Consider the following 21,279-nt stretch of genomic DNA (forward strand, 5'->3'; position numbering starts at 1 on the left):
TAATACATTTTTTGTGTGCTAATACTGTTATTAGATTCAAAAGTTATGGAAATATGCATAAATGGTGTAATTAGATAAATGCGATAGTGGTATACAAGTAATTATTTTATTTTACATTATATACTATTTTATAATTAATACAAATTAATACCTATTAAATTGAGTTAAAAGGGGTAGGATTAGATACGTTTTAACTTCTTCCCACTCATTTTCGAGCATTTAAGAGCGAATGAAGGATGTTGAATTTTCATTCTGATGTTGTGTATTTATTTTATTTATTTTCTACATGTTTTTTTATTTCAGTTTATCTTTTCTTCTTTTTACATGTTTGGAATAAAGACATCAATCGAAATTAATTTACATTATGAACGTGTTTTTTTTTTAATTCATTTTCTTTTTGCACCATGTTCATTGTCATTTAAATAAAGTCAACACAATAAAAATAATATACATGTTGAGAGAAGACTGATTAACAGACACTTTCAGTAAAATATTAACCTGCTTAATTTATTTCTACCTTGTAAAAAAGTTTTTTAAAACAACATAAGGCCACAAGATGGCGCTCAATGTTTGAATTAGCTCAACAGGGACAAGGCAGCTTTACTTATTAAGAATGGATAAAAATAAATATATAACTGGACTCCAAACATGTCTAAAAACACATCTGGGATAAGAGAAGATTTATTTTCTATCACAACAGATGGAAAGTTGACATTTAAATAGCCTACAAATAAGGGTTTGTCTCAGTGTACTAAAGATCAAATCATAGAGATGCAGCATCCTGCTCCTTTGGAAAACCTTTAATTGCATATGAGAAGGTGAATTGACTCAAACATTTTGAAGATAGGCTATTCACAGACAGATGAGACATTGGTTAAAATTGTTTAAAATTAAATTATGCTACTATGTGGAAATCCTTTTTAATATAAAGTGATGGATAAGATCATCCTTCATTGATCCCCAGTGGGGGAAAATACAAGAAGTGCAAATAAAATAAGAATAAAACAATGTATTTACAACTATTGACTTGTAAGTATAAAATAGACTTTCTCAGGCCAAATACTAAACACAGACTTTCTTTTGGTGTATGTAAGACTTTGTTAAAACACATTAAATCCCTAGGAAAGAAACGCTCAGCTGACCTAGTATTCTGTATTCGGACAGTAGGGGGCACTATAGTGCAAACTCTGACACCACCATGTTCAGTTTTATCAGACCTTGCCATGTTAGTTTAGGAAAATGAATGTAATGCCCATAGCTGCGCATGATCATGCTTTTATTAACTACTAGACTTACAAACTTTTGATGAAATTCAAAACCAGACCTCACCAAACACATTTAAAGACATTTAAAAAACATTATAATTTAAATGGTGAGGTCACATTCCTTCTCAGCAAAGTGTTTCTTTAGGTTTTGTTTTCGTGCGTTTAAAAGGAATTGTCCTAATGTCAGATTATTCACCCTTAACGTGGGATTATTGGATTAAATGGATATTAGTTGTGTTCATCTGCTTCTAAAGGTAAGAAGTCAATATGAAGGTGAAATACATTATTATAACGATTCTCGGGGTTTTAAATCTTCTGACAATCAAACGACACTGAAATGTTTCCTTCCTGTACATCGTCGTTTTCTGATCAGGCCTCTTCAGTCCAACACACTCTCTCTCTGCCTGCAGTTAGATCCCAGATCACGCATGCGCAGATCGACTCCTCAGCCCCTTCAACCCAGGCGAGGTGGGTGGGTGAAAGCTGCGTCAAGGTGCCAGTCATAGTTACAACATACCGGAAAAGGATCATTTCAGATTTCAAAATAAACATCACACCTCTAGCGCAGTGAGAAAACGTTGTCTTGTGTGGCAAAAATAGTTTAATTCGTGTTAATAATGATTAATAATTTCATTCTATATGACCAGAGGTTGTAATTTCAGGGTTACTGGGTTTTAATGATTCATTGTATTTCAAGTGGAGCGCTAAAATGATTCAACTTCTACACCATAGTGAAATCACTTATAAGGAGGCCTACAAGCATAAAGTTAAAGTAACTGGCTGCTCCTCTTTCTTTTTTTAAGTGCCTCTCACCTTTTAGCCCATCTGGCATGTAAAGCAATACTTAATGAGGAGCTGAACTTTCATCTACTTTGAGGAGTCACATGGTTTACTCACGGTTAAACACCTCTATAATTAACATAATCAGTCCTCCCTGTTTCCTCACCAGCTGCTAACTGATGGTTGTTTCTGCGTATACTCCACATGCTTTTATAAGTATTGCTGACATTGGCAGCTCTAAATCTTTATTCATTGTTGTTGTTGTTGTTGCTCTGTTTGTCTCTATCCTTCTCCGTCTTCCTGCATCTCCTTCTAGCCAAACACAGTTTTTCAGCAGATGGTCTTTTTCAACACGAGTCTGGTTCTTGGTTCTTCTCGAGGTTTCTGCCTCTTAAAGGAAGTTTTTTTCTTGACACTTTTTTTGTATTTTGGTGCTCATGATGGATTAATATTGGGCCTTTGTAGAAAAATAACAACTAGGACTTTTTCCTTAAAGTGTCTTCAGGATAACTTTTGTTATGAATTGGCGCTATACAAATAGAGATTTATTGATTAATTGAACACACCAACCATGTAACTACAACACCTTTGGAAACACTATAGGCTAAACTAGTTGAGCATACGCCAATAGATTATCTTACATCACCAGCCTACAGTAGCTATTATAAATTACATTCAGCAGGCTTAAGCATATATTATCCTGCTATATAAGAAGAGATCATTTTTCCACACAGACTACTTGTTGTTCTTCAAAAAATATAATTATGTTGTTAACCAAAAAAAAAAAAAAAAGAATCGTCTTATTTTATTTTATTTTGAAAACCTTGACCGGAAGTGTCCTACCTCCTTTCTGCGAGCTTTTGCTCTGAGAGGCTTGAGCGCGGCCGAGCTGGAGAGAGTGGCAGTGAATGTGTCTGCTGCAGCGTTTAGCATTAAAAAAAAAAAAAAAAAAAAAAAAAAAAAAAACCCCACACAAACTAAACGGCCGAAGAAGAGAGGACCAAACCCCGCTGCAGTTCGACACGACCTCGGCGGACCTCGGACTAATGATACATTTCAAAAGAGAGGCGCTGTTTTGACGACGAGCGGGGGGTTATTGAACATCTGCAGAGCGTAATGAGGGCATCCGCTATTCTTCACGGTGGTTTCTCCTCCGAGGTTTAGTTTAGACGCAGAGTGACACTATTTTTAAATGCGTCGCTTTTAGACAATCCTCTGCAAAGGAGAAGAACACACCGAGGGGACACAGCCTTGCAGGTATTTCGTTGATTCCCTCCTCCCGTGGGCCCCCGGGGAACCGTGAAGTCATTTGAGAAGTCACCCGGAGAAGAAGACACGTCCTGATCATCTCGATAGTTTCACACAGTTTAAGGAAAAAAAAAAACAACAACAACAACAACAGCTTTCCTCTTCCGACTTCTCCGGACTCCCTCTTGCCTTTCTTTTTCCTTTTCCACTATTTTTTTCTTTTTTTCTTTTCTTAAATCTTGCATGATTTTGTCTTTCTGAGCATTCATTCGCCAACCCTCCTGTGGGCATTTTTTTTTTTTACCACCACCCCCTCCTCCCTCCCCCCCCACCCGGTTAAAGGATGCCGGATCAAATATCGGTGTCCGAGTTTCTCTCGGAGACAACAGAGGATTACAATTCCCCGACAACATCCAGCTTCACCACCCGACTGCAGAGCTGCAGGAACACAGTGAATGTGCTGGAGGAGGTAAGGCCACGGTGTCAGCCTGCCTGCAAAAGCTGCACCATGATGGATGGATGGATGGATGATTGGAGATGCATGATTACACAACACATACATATTGTCACGTACATACAATATCTTATTTGAATGCTACATGCTTACACCTTTTAAATTCTATGGTGAATTTTTTTTTTTTTGGCAGATTACAAAATCCCAAGAAGCCTCAAAACGCATCATGATGCTGCACACCCACTTCAAAGAAAAGCAAATAATTGCACCTGTTGATCTGCAGCTGCTGTGAAGTTGCATTTCTTTCTTTTTAATGTTATTCTAGAGCAAGATGCAGGGGATGGTGTGTAACATCTCACATTGTGTGTTAGTGAATATAGCTGCTCTCTTTAGCCACAGATACGCAATAGAGTAAGAAAGAAAGACTGCGTGTAGGGAATGGGAGGATGTGCACTCAGGCCTGCAGCTCTATGTGTTCACTATTACATAACTCACAGCTTCAGAGCATGCTGCCAGGCTGTAGCTGTGTGAGTGTGTGTGTGAGTGTGTGTGTGTGTGTGTGTGTGTGTGTGTGAGTGTGAGTGTGTGTGTGTGTGCCACAGAGAAAGGGGAGAAGAAAAAAAACAAAAAAACATCTCTAGTCCCTGGCAGTCAGATCTGGATTCAGGATCATCGAGATTCCCCCGCTCTCGCATTGGCCAGATCACTTTACAGAAAACATTACATCGACTCCTAATGCATCAAAAACACACCCAAAGTCGCGCTCGGTGATGCCGTGTCACCTTTAATCATGCAGGAGGAGTGTAATCAGGCCAGGCAGGTAGGTTATTCTGCGTCTATGTATGTGCTCCCTACCCCCCCCCCCCCCCCCTCCTGCACTGGCATCCTTCCTGCTATGATTAAATGGAGCATCCAACCGGGGGAGTGCACACCTTCCCTAGCTGTCCGGTAATGCCAAAGCGTTGACCTCATTTCTCACTTTAAACCACATTTAGCTGCAGATGTGACTCACGGGATTTTGTGTCATCCAAACGTGATACCCCGACTTTTAATACGTGCCCGTTTTAAATGAGCGCAGATCAGATGTAAACAGTAACCAGAGATGGGTTTCTGTAAAGGAGACAAAAAGCAGGCCTCGTCCAGTCTTCAACGTCCTTACAGCCACACCACACACATCCTGTGCCATCCATCACTTCACATATCTCCAATCCTTTTACGAGCTTATTATATCATAAGGACAATAAAATCAACCGAAACAGATCCAGGGCCGTGTTTGTTCTGAACCCGGAGCACACGCTCTGTAACAAGGGAAAGGCTCGCATCATGAATCACCTCTCTGGCTCCGTGCCTCTGAAAAAAAAAAAAAAAAAGGCCCAGAGAGGCTGCAGCAGCACAAACGAAAAACATCTGTTAGAAAAAGGGCCGCCATGTGCGCTGCATGGGCTGCAGTATAGCCGCTCAGGAATTTTTTTTTTTCCTGCACGGATCACATGACGAGGAAGAGCATTATGGTGGTGCTGAAGAGAAGGCAACATGCTCGTCAGTGTTGTTTTTTTTTTGTTTTTTTAACAGAAGAAGACGACGACGAGATGCGGATGGAACATTAGAGGGAGGATTGTCAGACTGTCAGGCTACACCCAGCCAGCCTTAAGCCCTGAATTCTGCTAGATTAGTGCCTGTTTTATGAAATTATCTACCCTGTTTGATCCCTGCGCAGACATGCAAGAGTGTCCTTGCATCATCCCGCCGCTGCAGTGAAGCAAAACCGCCTTCAGCGCCTTTCTGCCCGGAGAGGAGTTTGTTTAAAACCTCAGAGTTTCTGCTGAGCTCCCCTTTAACTTAAAACGTTCACCCCCCCCTCCCCTTCCCTTTCCTTGCTTTGTTGACAAGGTAAATTATGCAGCGGTACTGCGTGAATATTTAATGCTGTAACTTGAGGCGGTGAGTTGTCCCACAGCAGCAGGGAAGTCATCCCTCTAACTCATGTAGAGATGCAAAGAAAAAAAAAAAAAAGTTGCAGCATCTTACTGTCTTAATTCAGCACCACACATCAATTATTGATCAGAGCATAATGACACAAAAGTATTCATGAGTCACAGCCTCCACCCTGTAACTTTTGTCTCCCTGTGGCGGCAGCAGAGCACACAAAGATGTTTACTGTTTACTCGGATCAGTGCAGTAATACGGAAAACAATGAGCAGCCAGATGGAGCGATAAAGTCTCAAAAATAACCTCCCTGGCTTGCTGTCTTGACTGCCGGAGACACAGGAGACGGGGGGGGGGGGGGCATTGTGTTTGTGTGTGTGCGTGTGTGTGTGCGTGAGGGTGGCAGAGCGAAAAGGTGGATGTGTCTGGGTTTTATTTTGGTGTCATTTCCAGAGTTACTCAATCGCTGTTTTTTTTCCCCCTCCGCGTTTCCCAGAAACTAGTGTTGAATCACTTGTGTGATTTTCTGTTGGGAAAGTTGGAGCACCTATAGCTGGTAGCACATTTTGTCCATCTTTATTCTAAAGTTTATTTCAGCAGCTTAAGCCGTTTTCACACTTTTAAGGACTCTGGAAAGTTTCTAGAAATGATCAGGACAGCCTGTTCTTGAGTTACTCTTTCACACATGTCCCCTCACAGTGGGATGTTTTCACTGTCCCATGGGAGGGGGGGTGTCAAGTGGGGGGTTGGGAGGTCTGAGGACTAAAACTACCTAACTATCCTTCTACAGTTTTTTATCAGTAAAGAGAGCTATTCAGGCATTTTGTGTTTTTTGAACCAGGATGTAAACAAGTTTATTTCTGCTGTAAAAAAATGGGCATTTTAATGGCATGCAGTCAGCCTCAAGTGGACTGTTTTGGAACTGCAGTTTTTCGCACTTGGCTTCATTTTCCAAGACCTGAGGTTGCCGCTTAGGAGGAAGGAATTTCTCACTCGCACACAGCTAGCTTGTTATGCTAACCCAGCTAATGTTGCTGCCTCAGTCACCACAGATAACACAAATCACTGCACACACACACCCACAGCTAAGACCAAAAGCTGCTTTCGTTTCTGCTCCATTGTTTGTTTTTCTCTCAAATATTCACCAACAGCATGATCGGAAATAATCTTGACAGGAATCTAGCCGTAGGTTTGTGTAATTGTGACCCTGCCAGATTTAACCTGATTTACCAGTGATGTTTATTTTTACCAGTGACAATTTACATTTCTCAAGATTGAAGAGGATGTCAGACTTCAGTGTTTTTAGTTGCCATTAACAAAACTAGTGATTAGGAGTTATATGATAAGCCAATTAATGAAAAGTCTCTACAGTCAATGAATTAATTATCTTATAGATAAGAATAGCTGTAAAAAAAAATATCTGGTTTCAGATTCGGCATCATAAGATTTTGCTGCTTTTTACCGCGTTACATCATTTTAAAAAGATTTTTATTCAGTCTTTTGGACTGGTTGTTGGACTAGTTGTTGGACTGGTTGTAGGACTGGTTGTTGGACTGGTTGTAGGACTAGTTGTTGGACTGGTTGTAGGACTGGTTGTTGGACTGGTTGTTGGACTAGTTGTTGGACTGGTTGTTGGACTAGTCGTTTAACTGGTTGTAGGACTGGTTGTTGGACTGGTTGTTGGACTAGTTGTTGGACTGGTTGTTGGACTAGTTGTCGGACTAGTTGTTGGAATAGTCGTTTAACTGGTTGTAGGACTGGTTGTCGGACTAGTTGTTGGACTAGTTGTTGGAATAGTCGTTTAACTGGTTGTAGGACTGGTTGTCGGACTAGTTGTCGGACTAGTTGTTGGAATAGTCGTTTAACTGGTTGTAGGACTGGTTGTCGGACTAGTTGTCGGACTAGTTGTTGGACTAGTTGTTGGACTAGTTGTTGGACTGGTTGTTGGACTAGTTGTTGGACTAGTTGTCGGACTGGTTGTTGGAATAGTCGTTTAACTGGTTGTAGGACTGGTTGTTGGACTAGTTGTCGGACTAGTTGTTGGAATAGTCGTTTAACTGGTTGTAGGACTGGTTGTCGGACTAGTTGTCGGACTAGTTGTTGGACTAGTTGTTGGACTAGTTGTTGGACTGGTTGTTGGACTAGTTGTTGGACTAGTTGTCGGACTGGTTGTTGGAATAGTCGTTTAACTGGTTGTAGGACTGGTTGTCGGACTAGTTGTTGGACTAGTTGTTGGAATAGTCGTTTAACTGGTTGTAGGACTGGTTGTCGGACTAGTTGTCGGACTGGTTGTCGGACTGGTTGTTGGACTGGTTGTTGGAATAGTCGTTGAACTGGTTGTAGGACTAGTTGTTGGACTAGTTGTTGGACTGGTTGTTGGACTAGTTGTTGGACTAGTTGTTGGACTGGTTGTTGGACTGGTTGTTGGAATAGTCGTTGAACTGGTTGTTGGACTAGTCGTTGAACTGGTTGTTGGACAAAACAAGAGTTTTTTTTTAGTCTCATCTTGAAACTGGTGGATGTTTTTCTGTCTTTTCAGACATTAAGAACATCAACAGCAGATTCATGAAAAAAGGAAAGAACAATAAGTTGCCACCTATTTTAAAGTACAGTGAAGATATGCATGCCTTAACGTCTTAGGGTTAGGTGCAGTCTCAAAAGTTGACGCACAAAGTACAAAATGCAGCACAGAATTATTTAAAGCCTTAAGTGCATGAATTTTTCCTCCCATAATACACATAATACAAGTCAACCAGCTGTAATTGCAGGACTGATTGTGTGCTTGAAAGAGAAGCAGCAGAGAACAGAAGATCTGACATTTGCTTGTTTGAAAATGTCACAGGCTATTGCTCTAAAACTCTCCTGCCTGCTCACATTTTCTCTTATGGAAGTTAAAATTAGCAGCAAGGCACTTGTTATTCCCCCTGTGGGCCGTGCATTGTCTGCCTCTCTACCCTACAGATGGCACTCTGCGTCACCGGGTTTGCTCTCCTAAACCACACAGAGCCACGGAGCGATACAAGGGAAACCCTCACTGCATTGGCATTCCTTTGAGCATGCCTCTCGCACCACATCACATGGGCCCGAGCAGAAAAATGTTGACTTTTCACAGTCATTCTATTCAAGCATGGCTGGGCTTGACCTAATAGGCAGAGGCCTTTTATATTTGTTACTTTATATAACAGGCTTTTCAGTGGCTGCATGTTAAGCTCCGAGAGGTTGATGCCATCAAAAAGCTGAATGAGGAGTTTATTTCCAAACCACTGCGCAAACCACTGAAGTCCTCATACAGGAACTAATAATGCAAAAGTCCTAGTTTATAAAAAGTCCCATGACGACTTAACATTCTTGTGATTTGTAAGCCCTAACTCCCCAAATGTATTTTTTGCATGATCCTGTTAAAATCAACTAAAAATCTGAACTGTAAAATCCAAAGCTTTCGTTCTCTTTGCTTCCTGAAGCTACAGTTTGCATCTTTTGGATCTTTATGCTGCAGACTTGTCGATGACGTCATTGCTTTACATTACATCATCGACTTATATAACCGTTTAAGCTTAGTATGTAGAGATGTAGGCACTGGTGAACCCTTTGTGTGAGAGAGTTATAATGCTGAAAACTGATGCAGTGTTTTATTCTGTTGATTAAAACAGTCAGTGTCGCTCCTATTAGAAGTGTGATGTCTTATTACAGACGAATCTTGCCTTGAGGTTCCCCGTGGAGGCTTTGAACACATCTTAACTGTAATGTAAATTGTCATCGGGAAACACATTTCTCATGCAGAGATGTGTGTCAATTATTTATTCTGCTCTGAGAAAGCCTCTCAGGCAACAGGAATGAGAACAGCTCGATGCTGTTAACGGTCCAAAAAATGTATTTTCATATGAAACAAATCGTGAGGAGGTCAAACAGAAACATTTTGCTTTCCTAAATAATATGGTTATTTATCAGAGTAAATTCAGCTAAGCGTCTCTCCTTTTACCAATTTTCTGATCTTCAGCTCAGAAAATGCATCATATCAGATCATATCATATCAACCCTCAAAAGATGAAATCATGGTGCATTCCATTTACCTCGGGACTTGACATCACACCCGAGTTAACCGCGTTCCAGTTGCGTGTTGGCAACAAGTCGGTGAGGCAACATGGACGCCTCCAGGAATACCGTTGTTTTGTTAGCCAATACCAAGTGATACGTTTATGCGCAGAAATCCCATATCAACATGTCCACAGATAGAAGTTAGTGTTGATGCACGTAGCAACCATGTTGGATTTTTCATTCGAGCTACTCAAGGTTTCTTAGAGAGTCCGAGTTGGAATTCCGACTTCAGGGCGGCGTTCCTGATGACGTATCAGAACGGCACCTCTGAATTCCCGACTTCCGAGATCAAATGGAACGCTCCATAATGTCTTGTAGTTTTAAAATCTGGGTTATCAGATAGTGGGAGTTAGAGCGTGCTGCTTGCTATCAAAATGGCGGTAAATGATCTTATCAAAGTCCAGAATCTGTCAAAGACTCAGTTAATTAGTTAGTTAAATTGTATGTTTAGAAGACTCTAAATACATCATGTGAAACCCGTGATGAGGCATTGCATAGGAAACACATCTGATATGTTATTTAATAATGAATATATAAATCCATATGGACACACAGAAACCTTTCTGAGTAAAGAAGACCTTGTTTTTACACATCAATATGTCCGCTGTGTGATTGTGTTTATGCTTCACATAGTGAATTTGTGTTTTCAGCCTCTTACATGTAGCACACAGTCCAACAAAAGGAGCCATTAGGTAACAGAAACCACACACAGATTTTAAATCCTTGTTCCTTTTCTTCCTTTCGTTTTTTGGTCATGCAGTCACAGACGATGAGTCGGCTGCTTCGTTGGCCGGTCTTTATCTTGTAACTACCAGAAAGTCAAATTAAACCAGGAAGTTTCATTTTCATTTTTGTTATTTCATTTATTTTATGTTTTGTCTGTTGGTGAATGTTTCCCTTTATTTAGCGTCATTAACACCAAACACACACGTGAGTGTGTCTGTAAGTGTTGAGCTCTTTAGGGCAGGGGTTCCCAAACTTTGCCATGCTAAGGACCCCTTAATAAAACTGGATTATAGATTATTTTAACAAACCTTTATTCCTATTTTTAACGACTCCTCTATCTCTCTGCTTGGTATGGCTTGATATTTTGATTTTAAATCCCCCCCCCCCCCCCCCACCAGGATTGAGATAGAAATGATGAATAATTCAGAAAGGAGGAGACCGGTTAACTTGGCTTTACATAACCAAACTGAGTGCTGCCTATTTGAGGCTCCGTTCTGCAGCATTTTCAACTGAGGAGCACAGCTGCATCACTTTCAATTATAGATGAAGTTACGGCTTTTTATTCATCATTGGTCCCTCGTGTCGCCAAACCCAGTGAATCATATGGAGTGAGAGAATGGGAGCATTTTTCGTCCCTTGGCATAGTTACTCACATGACGTCTTGTTCCAGTTTGGCTGCACTGTTTAAAAAAAAAAAAAAAAGAGAAGAAGAAAAAGATGACATTTCCTGGATCCTCAAACTAAGTTTTGACATTTTCACTGTTAACTAAAAGATCTGTCAGAGATTAGAGTGACTCGTGTGTGAGATCATTTGTAGATGAATTTGCAGCTCTTGAGTTTTTTTTGATCCAGGAAATACCGACCTGTTTGCACCTGTCAACACTATTAACATTTTTATATATATTCAATGTTACAGTCAGACTGTTGCTTTATTTCCAGGCACATAGTCTGGTTTAAAATGCTCACTATGAGAAAGACACGGGGAAAAAAAACACAAATCTTGAGTGTTTTCCCAACTTAAACTCTTTGCCTTGAAGCGTTTAGGCATCAATGGCTCCATTATATCAGTCAGATGACCCTTATTACACGAGTTGACAGTGGAGCAGATAGAAAAGGAAAAAAGTGAAGGGGATACTGAGGGCATTCAATTCAGAGTTTTGTGAGAATTCAAATGTAATATAACGAATGCACTGCTGCATTACTGCTGCTTCTTCATGCTAGCTGACTCTTATGGTTCCTTCCATTCAACCTCAGAGCTCAGATGTCGGAGCTGGTGATGACGTCACACCCGAAGTTGACCGCGTTCCAGGACGAGTCGGACAAGCTACATGGACGCCTCCAGGAGTTCCTTTTGTTTTGTTCGCTATTCCGGGTATTTTGCGCGATAAAGCAACATAACATGTCCACAGATAGGACTTTCACAATGCTATCTTGGTGATTAATTTAATTCCACATAAACAGGACTAAGTTGCCAATAAACACTTTAATGTACAGCTTAATTTTTGCTGTTGATGCACAGAGCAGTTGAATTGAATTGCACAGTTGTTGAATTTTAACTCGGGCTACTGATGGTGCGTTCACCGTCAGTATTTGCATTTGATCTCCCAACGTCGGAAATTCTGATTTGCCGGTCTCATACGTCATCAGGAACGCATCCCTGAAGTCGGAACTCCATTCACACAAAATGTACGAGTGAAACAAAAGAATGACAATTCAGGCAGATTTGGACAGTACCAATCATCGTGTAAATACATTTAGATTTCATACTGTTTGTGTGTATATGATGACGTCTGCAGTAATTTGCATCAGGTCGGGAAAGTTGTTCGGAGAAATTGCAGTTTTATTTAACTTGAACGGAGGCTTCAGGAATGTGCGTGCATGAAAGAAAAGAGCATCCTGGCAGGATAACGCGTCTCTAAATCTCCACATATATAAATACCAACAAACCCCTGAGCCATTTCATGATTTGTTCTGTCTCACACAGCAGGAGGCGAGACTCTGTTGTGTCGCTTGTTTTTCGGCCTGTTTGCCGTCCGTGGCTGAAATCTGATAATCGGTCTGTGGGCCACAGCTGTTGGCCTACCTTCCTGCCACAGCTGCGCTCTGTATATCATCAAGCGCTATTAGCCGGCGGCGGATTAGCCCAGACCAGACTCTGCTCCGGCACGCTGATCCCCCTGCTCTTCCCCAGATTTAGTCAAGGAAGAGTGGGTCAGTGTTAACATCTGTCTGCAGCCTCCCACTCACACGGATGGATGGTGTTAAAAACCCACTTCTATTGACAGCCATTTTAACCTCTGATGGAGGAAATTGGTGCAGCTACTGTTTCAAGTGTGTTGCATTTACACAACATTTCTAAAATAACTGACTTGATATGTACAGTATATCCCTGTAACACCTGACTTTTAATGTAATGGAAAAATGTCTACTTAATTTGATTGGCTGATTCGGCCTAAGGTGACACTGATGAGTGCTGTGCCTCCGCGTCTTAAGCTGATAAATTGAAAATATTTTAACTTATATGCTTGCCTTAAAAGAATGTTGGAAATACTGGCTGCATAGGGCGTGTATTGTGGTTGCCATGGTATCAAAACAGGTATCAGTATGGTTTTATTTTTGACTGGTATCCTATCTAAGTTTTAAACTCTTGTCCTGGGATAACAGCACGTCTGAGTGTGTTTGTGCATCTCCTGCTGTTTTCACACATCTGGCCTCTCGTGCTTCCGCTACGTCAAAACCCATTCTCGAACGCCACTACTAAGCCGCGTTGGAGAAAAAAATAGTAAAAAGGCATCAGGATGTCGAAGCTTGGCTATGGTGCTGATGCAGAATATTAAAAAAAAAAGAAAAAAAGAGCTGAGTTGATTACAGAGATGCTAACAATGCGTTTTCTCATCTTTTTGGGGTTCGCCATTGTTGTTCAGTTGGAACAAATCATCCACCTCCTCATCCTTCTCCGTCCATATCTCTGTTACTTTTAATTCTCCTGTGATTTTTCTCAGAGCAGTGGTAACACAGTTACAGAGGACCGCTCTAAAGAACCAGGAGACGGTGCTGTCTTCTGACGGCCGGCTGTCTTGTTGAGGCCTGAGGGGTAAACAGTGCATCTCTGTCTGCAAGCCTTGATGCTGTTTGGCCTTGGACTGTGTGTGTGTGTGTGTGTGTGTGTGTGTGTGTGTGTGTGTGTGTGTGTGTGTGTGTGTGTGTGTGTGTGTGTGTGTGTGTGTGTGTGTGTGTGTGTGTGTGTGTGTGTGTGTGTGTGTGTGTGTGTGTGTGTGTGTGTGTGTGTGTGTGTGTGTGTGTGTGTGTGTGTGTTTGTGTGTGTGTGTGCCACAACTTAACAATTGATGCAGTTTTTCAATGCTGAATTTTAAGACCTCTTTTCCCAGAACAGCAAAGTGCCTGCTGAGGTCTTTCAAGCCTGGAGGAAAAGCACTGAAGGTCCTTTTAAGACGAGCTGTTTACATCTTTTAGGATGTGTTAAAATGTCAGGGAAAAGCGTTCCTTCATTTTTCACACCATGACCGCAGCGATCAAAGCTTCTGTCACTAACAAAAACGTCAAATCTAAATCGACATGTGCATTCATTGACTGTGGTTGGTAGTCGCAATGAAAGCCTATTTCTGCTCCTCTTGTGTCCAGTTGGTGTCGTATCTAAACATCCAAATGGCCAGTGGGAGTGGATACACCTGTGGTTTTGGACTCTCCCTCCCAGCAGAGTCCCATAAAGTGTGAAATTCGAGACGCGCCTGCAGAAAAACTTCTAGGAATGCTGTAAAGCGCTCTGCAGAGTCTGCCGCCTGTGACTTTGCTTAGGGACTCATGACCGAGCCGTGTGTGCAGCAACGTCACCCGTCGGCTAAAAAAAAAAAAAAAACCAGCGTTTCTCCGGATTGTGCATGTTTATCAAGGAAACACATTCTTGTCGTAGTGTGCTCTGAAGATTTACGATGCGGGTGGCTGCTTGGTAGGAAGCAGGGCTGCCAGGCTTATCAGCTGATCAATGATAAGTGAAAGATAGGAGATAAGAACTCGTAGTAGTTTATTTTGGTTTTATCTTTCATCGACCCACACATGCTGCTGGTTTGTTACAAGATAAGTTTTGGCTTTTTGCCAGTATTTCTTCTTCCCTCTGTTATAATTAATCAGTGCTCAAACTGCACATAATGTTGATTTAATGAACACAATTTTCTCTCTTAGTTTGACCTGACTTTGCAAAAAATGTAAACCACATGTTTGCAACTGATAAGAAAAATTACAACATTTACACAAAATAAGACTCAAAATCTCACCACAAAGTTCACTAAGTAGTTACTCCATTTGAGGTTTACTTAGTAGTATAATCTCTTAGGGTGGTTTCAAACTAGGGACCCGGGCCTGGATCCGAGTACACTTGACCCCAAAGTCCGGTTCATTTGTTCAGTGTGACGCAAACGTTCTGTACTCTTACCGTACGAGGGTACTGTGCCCGAGTCCGCTCGAACAGGTGGTCTCGGTTTACACGATACCCTGCGTCCTCGAGTATGATCCACGGGAGATGTGAACGCAACCGTGCTCTAACAAGGAAGTGGACCCCTTTATGACGTGATTCTAAACATCACCTGCTGCTTCAGAAACCATAAAGAAATTTAAAAAAAAGAAAAGTGATGAATCTTGTCATCCTTCTCGTCACTGATTGTCTTCTTTGCTTTTTTATCGCTCATGAAGAGGCATCACTTTTACTTGAAGCCCTTTTCATAACTGGTTTAAAACTCCTCACAGGAAATGTAAGCTTATTTAGACAAGAAGTTAATCCACAGCAACATTTCCACGTCAGTCTACTTTGTGTTTCATTTTCTGTTTCTGAGTCTGAAGAATGAACTTTTAACCTCCACTGATGCTTTGTGACGCTTAATTCTTGTCCTACAATTGTGCAAATGCAAAAGAAAAAAGATATGTGACCTGAGTTCCTCATCTTAGTCACCATCAATGGTTTGTTGTTTTTCTGGTGAGGTGGTTTAACACTGTTGAGTTTTATCTTAACACAAAGCTTTCTGTTTCTTTAAAAAAAAAAAGTGGAAGTTAAAAGAATGCTTTGCAGGTTGTGAGAGGGACAAAGGATCGTCAGTGTGCTTCAAAGATACACAAGACACATACAGTCATGTCTGATAAACTTTTCGATAATAACACTTAAGATAAATCAAGGTCTACAATAATCATTGTTTAGATTCATAGACTTCATGTAGGCTCCTGGTTCTGCCATTTTGTAAATCATGGTCCTGTTTCGACACATGGATGCATTTTGATTGACAAGGCCGGAACCATGGCAACCCTTCAGTTAAGATCGAGGTCTGGCAATGCATGATAATCTCTTGCAATGATTGTCACGTCAAGCTGCAAAACAAAAACAAAAAAACAAGATGGTGTCAAAAAAGTTAATCTCACATCTTAAAACAGTGACTACGTCTTCTTCTTAAACAAAGTTGCAGCCCTTCTTGCTTAGCATTTAGCATTTCTAGATTCTATTGAATCCATTATTAACAGAATACTTTGTTATAGTTAGTCATGTCACTGGTTGTAAAGTTCTTTTTCTCAAGTTTTAACAGGAAACAAACAACTTCAAACATGTTCCTGTTTCTTTTCTCACACCTAAGAGGAAAGGACACTTGTCACTTTTTTTGTGAGTTCCTCGCAATGTTCTTCTGAGGATGTGGTGTTAATGACATTGAATCTAATAATGTAACAGCTGCGTCACATGAATAATGACTTCCTGACTGGTAAACACAGCACACAGACAGGTATGCTGCTTGTATGATGTTAGGAGATGCTAATGCAGCAGTGTGTGGGTGTGATCGTGAAAACATTCACACCGTTTGAAACAAAGCGGTGGGCTGAGTGAGAGTGAGCATCGCAGGGGGTGAAAAACAAGCCGCCAAATGATGTGTGAATGTAACACTGCGGGCATGCATGGCTTGATTTTTGTTTGGCCGTATGCATGCATGTCACTTTCTGCTTCGGATCGGGAGATCTGCAGCAAGGGATTGGGTTTTGCATCGTTGCAGCTCTGCATGTGGCTTCATTCAAAGTGTGGTCTCACCAAATTCACTACAGCTAGCACACAGCTGAGCAGTTCATTTCCCTCTTTATGTCAGAGCATATAGCAGGACACTAATAGCAAAGCTATTTGTAGGCATACATAATGAAGTAATCTCTGACTTGTATTGAATTTTTGTAGCGGCCAATAACATTAGCAGGTTGAACTGCCAGTAAAGGAGGTTGGAAGGTCTGACTCTATGTATTGATTTTCTTGAATTCAGGCACAGAAATGGAAAGCAGGTTACAAGAGGTTGGTATATCATCGCAGTCAATCTATAAATCCACTTAATCCTTTGTCAAAGTCATATTTTCTCGCATGGCGGCCCAGTTCACAGCAGGTCCAGTTGAGATTTCATTGTGGTTTGGACTTCCTTGTGGGACATTCAAGCTCTAATGGCAGTTTGCCTGAAATGGAAATTGAGAGTTGGCTGATAAAAGACAAAATGCATCCATAAACTGTAGAGCAGGAAACTTTAATCTGAAAACACTTACACTTCCAAATATTCTATCATGACGACGTTTGGACACAGTGTTAAATCAGAGAATGGGCTCTCAGTAGGCCTGGGGTAATTTAACGCTGGGGATTTCATATTACAGCGAGTCATTGTGTGTTAAAACCGTTCTAGATCAGGCGCTAAATGTAAAAGGAAGTGGTGACATCGATAGAGACAGCAGCTGCTTGTTTGTTAATATTTGTTATGCATCGTTACTACAAAAATGAAAATTGATGGATTAATTAATTTGAAAGAAATACAAAGATTTTGATAAAGTGCCTTGTTGGGAATTGTAAAATATATCATTTTAATGTTTAATCTTACAGACGCTGTTTGTAGAGGCACAATGACAGAGTTTTGAAGCACATTTGAAGGAGAACCAAGGAACTTTCCAAACCAAAGAAAATATTTTGGGCTGCATATCTTCATGGAGCTCAGTCTTGAAAACTGCTGCACTTAGTTCAAACAGTGAGGGAGGGGTGGTGGAGGAGGGGAGGCGGTGCGCTTAGGGACTGTGTTTGTTTTGGTCTGGGAGACTAAAGTGGGTGCTAAAGTGCGACATCTACTCGAAATCTACTCTAAAAGTAGCACATTATATCTTTAACGATCTCCTCTGTAGAAGATGTTTGTGAGTGCCTGAGGAGATAAACATCTTTGACAGGGGTTTGAAACATGTTCCGTTCATTCAGACAATTGACTGATGTTGAAGTCTCTGCCATTTTATCAACCATTTAGGACACACTACATTAGCCATGTGCTCATTCTGATGCATCCTTAAACCTAAATCAAAACCAAAACCAATGGCAGTTGATCATTCTTTTTCAGCACCGTCTGTGTGTTTTAGAGACAGAAATAGGCCATCTGACCTCAGCTGCTTTTGGAAATGTTACATCCTCTCATTTTTACCATTCCACTTGGAGAGCTGAAGGCCTCTCCGGCTGCAGCTCCAGAGCAAGGGATGTGCATTTGTTTCCTGCCAATGAAAACGGCTCCCCACCCTTCCTGCTTGAGTCATGCCACATGGACTTAACAGACACACTAAATGATTTGACAAACAGAAAGAACAAACCACCAGCAAGACAAGCTTGATTGATTTACACTTTTAAGGTATTTTAGTACATTTTTGTAGTAGATGTTGTGTAATTATGCGTCAGAAATGAGGAAATGAGAATACATTGTTGTAAAAGGAAGCAGAAATAAAACATAATTAGAATCTGATGATCTGATATGTTTCTTTTCCTTAAAGAAAGCATAACTGTGGATGTTTTTAGCACTGCTCTCTGGTTTTAGGGGAAGTCCCTTGATAAATGGACCCTTTCCTGTTTTCTTCTTCAAGGAAATTCATTAGCATATTCTCAATTCTGGAAAACCCGTGTCCCAATCGCTGCTGTGTGAAGAGTAAAATCTGTCACAGTGGCACAGCTGACAAAGAGAGAGCTGGAGAGTTGGTCAGTGCAGCTTGCAACAGGCTCCATGGTGAAGAATGTAGAGACGGCGCGTGAGACAGCCAGATTGCATCTCCTTGGTAACCACACAATCGTCCTAGGGTGTGATGCCAAGTGACTGGGAGGAGGAGGAGGAGGAGTAGAGAGCGAGGAGGTGTAAGAAGCATAATATATAAATAATGGATGTAGCTACAATGATGTCACTCATTGGTTTGAAGACTGTCTTTTTTAAGTATGAATTTAGCATTTGGCTGCCGCCATGTTGGTTAACAGGAGCTTGAAGTGACCATATTTGGATAAGTAGTTGGAGCTGGAGAGGTTAAAGGGTTGGCAAATGTTAACTTATCAAAGCTCAATGGTGTTCAGTAGCTGTTGAATGAACGAACTAGCTCTCGTGTTTCCCGGCGATGGTGATTCTGATGTCATGGCTTCTGACCACAGCTGTTTATTTATTAAACTAAAGAAGTGGAATATAATCAACACGCCCTAACAAGTCAATATATTGGGACGGCTGCGGCTCAGTTGGTAGAGTCGGTTGTCTCTCCACTTGAAAGGTTGGGGTTCGATCCCCAGCTCCTGCAGCCACATGTCAGATTTGTCTACAGTGTATACATGTTTAGTTACTTCTGATGATCACTTTACACAGCAGCCTCTACCATCAGTGTGTGAATGTGAAGGTGTGGTTGCGGTGTAACAGCGTCAGAAAACTAAAAAAAAAGGGCTACACAAGCTCGAGTCCATTTAGCATTCACCATCTCCAGTGAGAGTGGCGATTGTCCAGCATGTGAAAACGTAACAATCCATTCTTCCTCTCACTCTTATTGGCTTATTATCTCAGCAATTCTGACTCCAATTTACTGGACAACAAATATGATGGACACTGAACAAGCTAACAAGCCCGGAAGTGCGATTGCGATATAGCTATGGGGCCTCATGGGGATTGAGTTACTTTTTGAACCAGCCTCAAGTGGTCATTGGGGGAACTGCCATTTGGGGAGACCTGGGTGTTAACCTTTAAGCACAGGCGGCTGCTGGGATGAGTTGAGGAGGAAATGAGAAGAGATGATTGACAGAGCAGGAATCTCAATAGTGGATCAGCAAACTAAGCGAAAACATTTCCCAGTCAGTCAGTCAGAAAGAGTGTTGTTGTGATTCCCCAGTTGTCAGCAAGGAGCACTTGGTGTCATTAGACTGAGTGCAGCCGACCCGGGACAGGACACTGTCAAGCCTGGCCGCTTCCTGCTTCCTGTCAAAGGACGGCTGCAGGGGAAACGGCAGGGCTGCTGAAGGAGGATAAGGCCTAAGTCAGGAAGCGTGAAGCTGAGACAGCCACCAGTCAGTCATACCCAGTCACCTTCCAATTTTCTCTGACCTCCTGGGCATGACTGTGCGTGTTTGTGTGGCCGTTTGGGAAGCAGGAAGTCATCTCCCATTGGTCACGTAGGTCATACTTTAATGGCTTATGGAAGTTTTATGATGTTTGTTTCCACCAGTTCTTTTTGACAAGACAAAACAAAGCTCATCACCACTCTGCTCAAAATGGATTTTCTTTGTTTTTATAAATTGGTATTAAACTCTCAAAAAAAAATTAGATTTCAACATGAAAAAAAAACCCGTCAGAAATGCTTTTACTGCGTCTTAACTAAAAATGTAGACATCTTTATTGACTTTTCAAGGACATTTGTGATGTTGGTGCTCACGCTGGTCGCAGAATCCGTTCCTGCTGAGGCACCATGCGAGGCCGACGACCTTCAACTCCTCTCAAGTCGGCTGCTGACCTCTCTGACTCCGTCTCTGACTCCGTCTCTGACACGCTTCCAGTTAAAAGCATTCTGACACAGACGTGTTGATTTTCAGAGCGCAGGGATATTTCTCAGACAAATAACACACCATGAAATGAATGAGTGTGCTTCATTATTTGCTTCTTTTTCTCAGTGTCATAAAATAAATCTTCCGTATGCATCACACTCAGACGGGCGGCCGCAGATGTTTTGGCATTGTCACATTGATAATCCCCTTTTGGGTTGAGTTGGAGCTTTCCATTGGTCCCTGGCAGATAAAACCAATCCTTTGACGATATTAAATAGTTGTTGGCCCTTTGGAAAGCAGCGTTTTGGATGTATTCCTGCCTGTCTTCAAGGGTTTGCTGCAGCTGCGTGCCAAGTCTGTGTTATTGATTTTTCTCTTTCTATAAAGCTGTGAGATAACGGCTTTACAGCACAATGTCTCCAAGTTACATTAGTCACATTTACCATTGAAATCCTGCCAATGTGTTGATATTTATCACTTATCCTCTGTGATACATCGTTTGGACTTTGACACAGCATGCTCTCAGCCTTGTCATTAAAAACAAACAGCCAAAGTATTCACTGAAATAGATTCAGAGTTTATTTAAAAAAAAAAAAAAAAAAAAAAAAAGCGAACCTGTAAAATCTTCTTCATGTTTGAATTGAATATTTAATTAGGTGTGGATTATGCGTGACCCTCAGGTGGCGGCGCCAGCTGCTCTCAACATGAGCACCACCAAAGTCAATCTGCCTCCTCAGCACCTGTTCGCTTCTCGTCGTCCTCATTAGCAACTTCAAACTCTGAATAATCACAGATTCTCTTTGAATGGGTTAATCTGCAGACTGCATCGGGTTAATTTGAAGAAGGCGTGGTGTGACGTGCTGCAAAAGCCGCTTAAAGGAAGAATGTGATGACTTTTTGATCCAGTAGATGTCGCCCTTGAGCACCAGCATTAAACCAAAACAAACTGCTGTTTGGAGACA

The 21,279-nt window shown here is 41.4% G+C and overlaps 1 protein-coding gene across 5 annotated transcripts in view; it reads left to right on the top strand.

Moving 5' to 3' along the window:
- Nucleotides 1–2,933: 2,933 nt before the first annotated feature.
- asap1b (ArfGAP with SH3 domain, ankyrin repeat and PH domain 1b) overlaps nt 2,934–21,279 on the top strand; it is a 60,795-nt gene continuing 42,449 nt past the window's right edge. For 3 of the 5 annotated variants that reach the window (XM_065948861.1, XM_065948862.1, XM_065948863.1), the window contains exon 1: nt 2,935–3,762. In XM_065948861.1, coding sequence (XP_065804933.1) covers nt 3,637–3,762 — 126 coding nt within the window. In that variant the 5' untranslated portion in view covers nt 2,935–3,636. Of the gene's footprint in view, nt 3,763–21,279 lie in introns of all 5 variants that reach the window. The other 2 variants (XM_065948859.1, XM_065948860.1) reach the window with 1 other exon arrangement.

The sequence above is a fragment of the Labrus bergylta genome, chromosome 20 (assembly GCF_963930695.1).
Source record: "Labrus bergylta chromosome 20, fLabBer1.1, whole genome shotgun sequence".
NCBI classification, from domain to species: domain Eukaryota; kingdom Metazoa; phylum Chordata; class Actinopteri; order Labriformes; family Labridae; genus Labrus; species Labrus bergylta.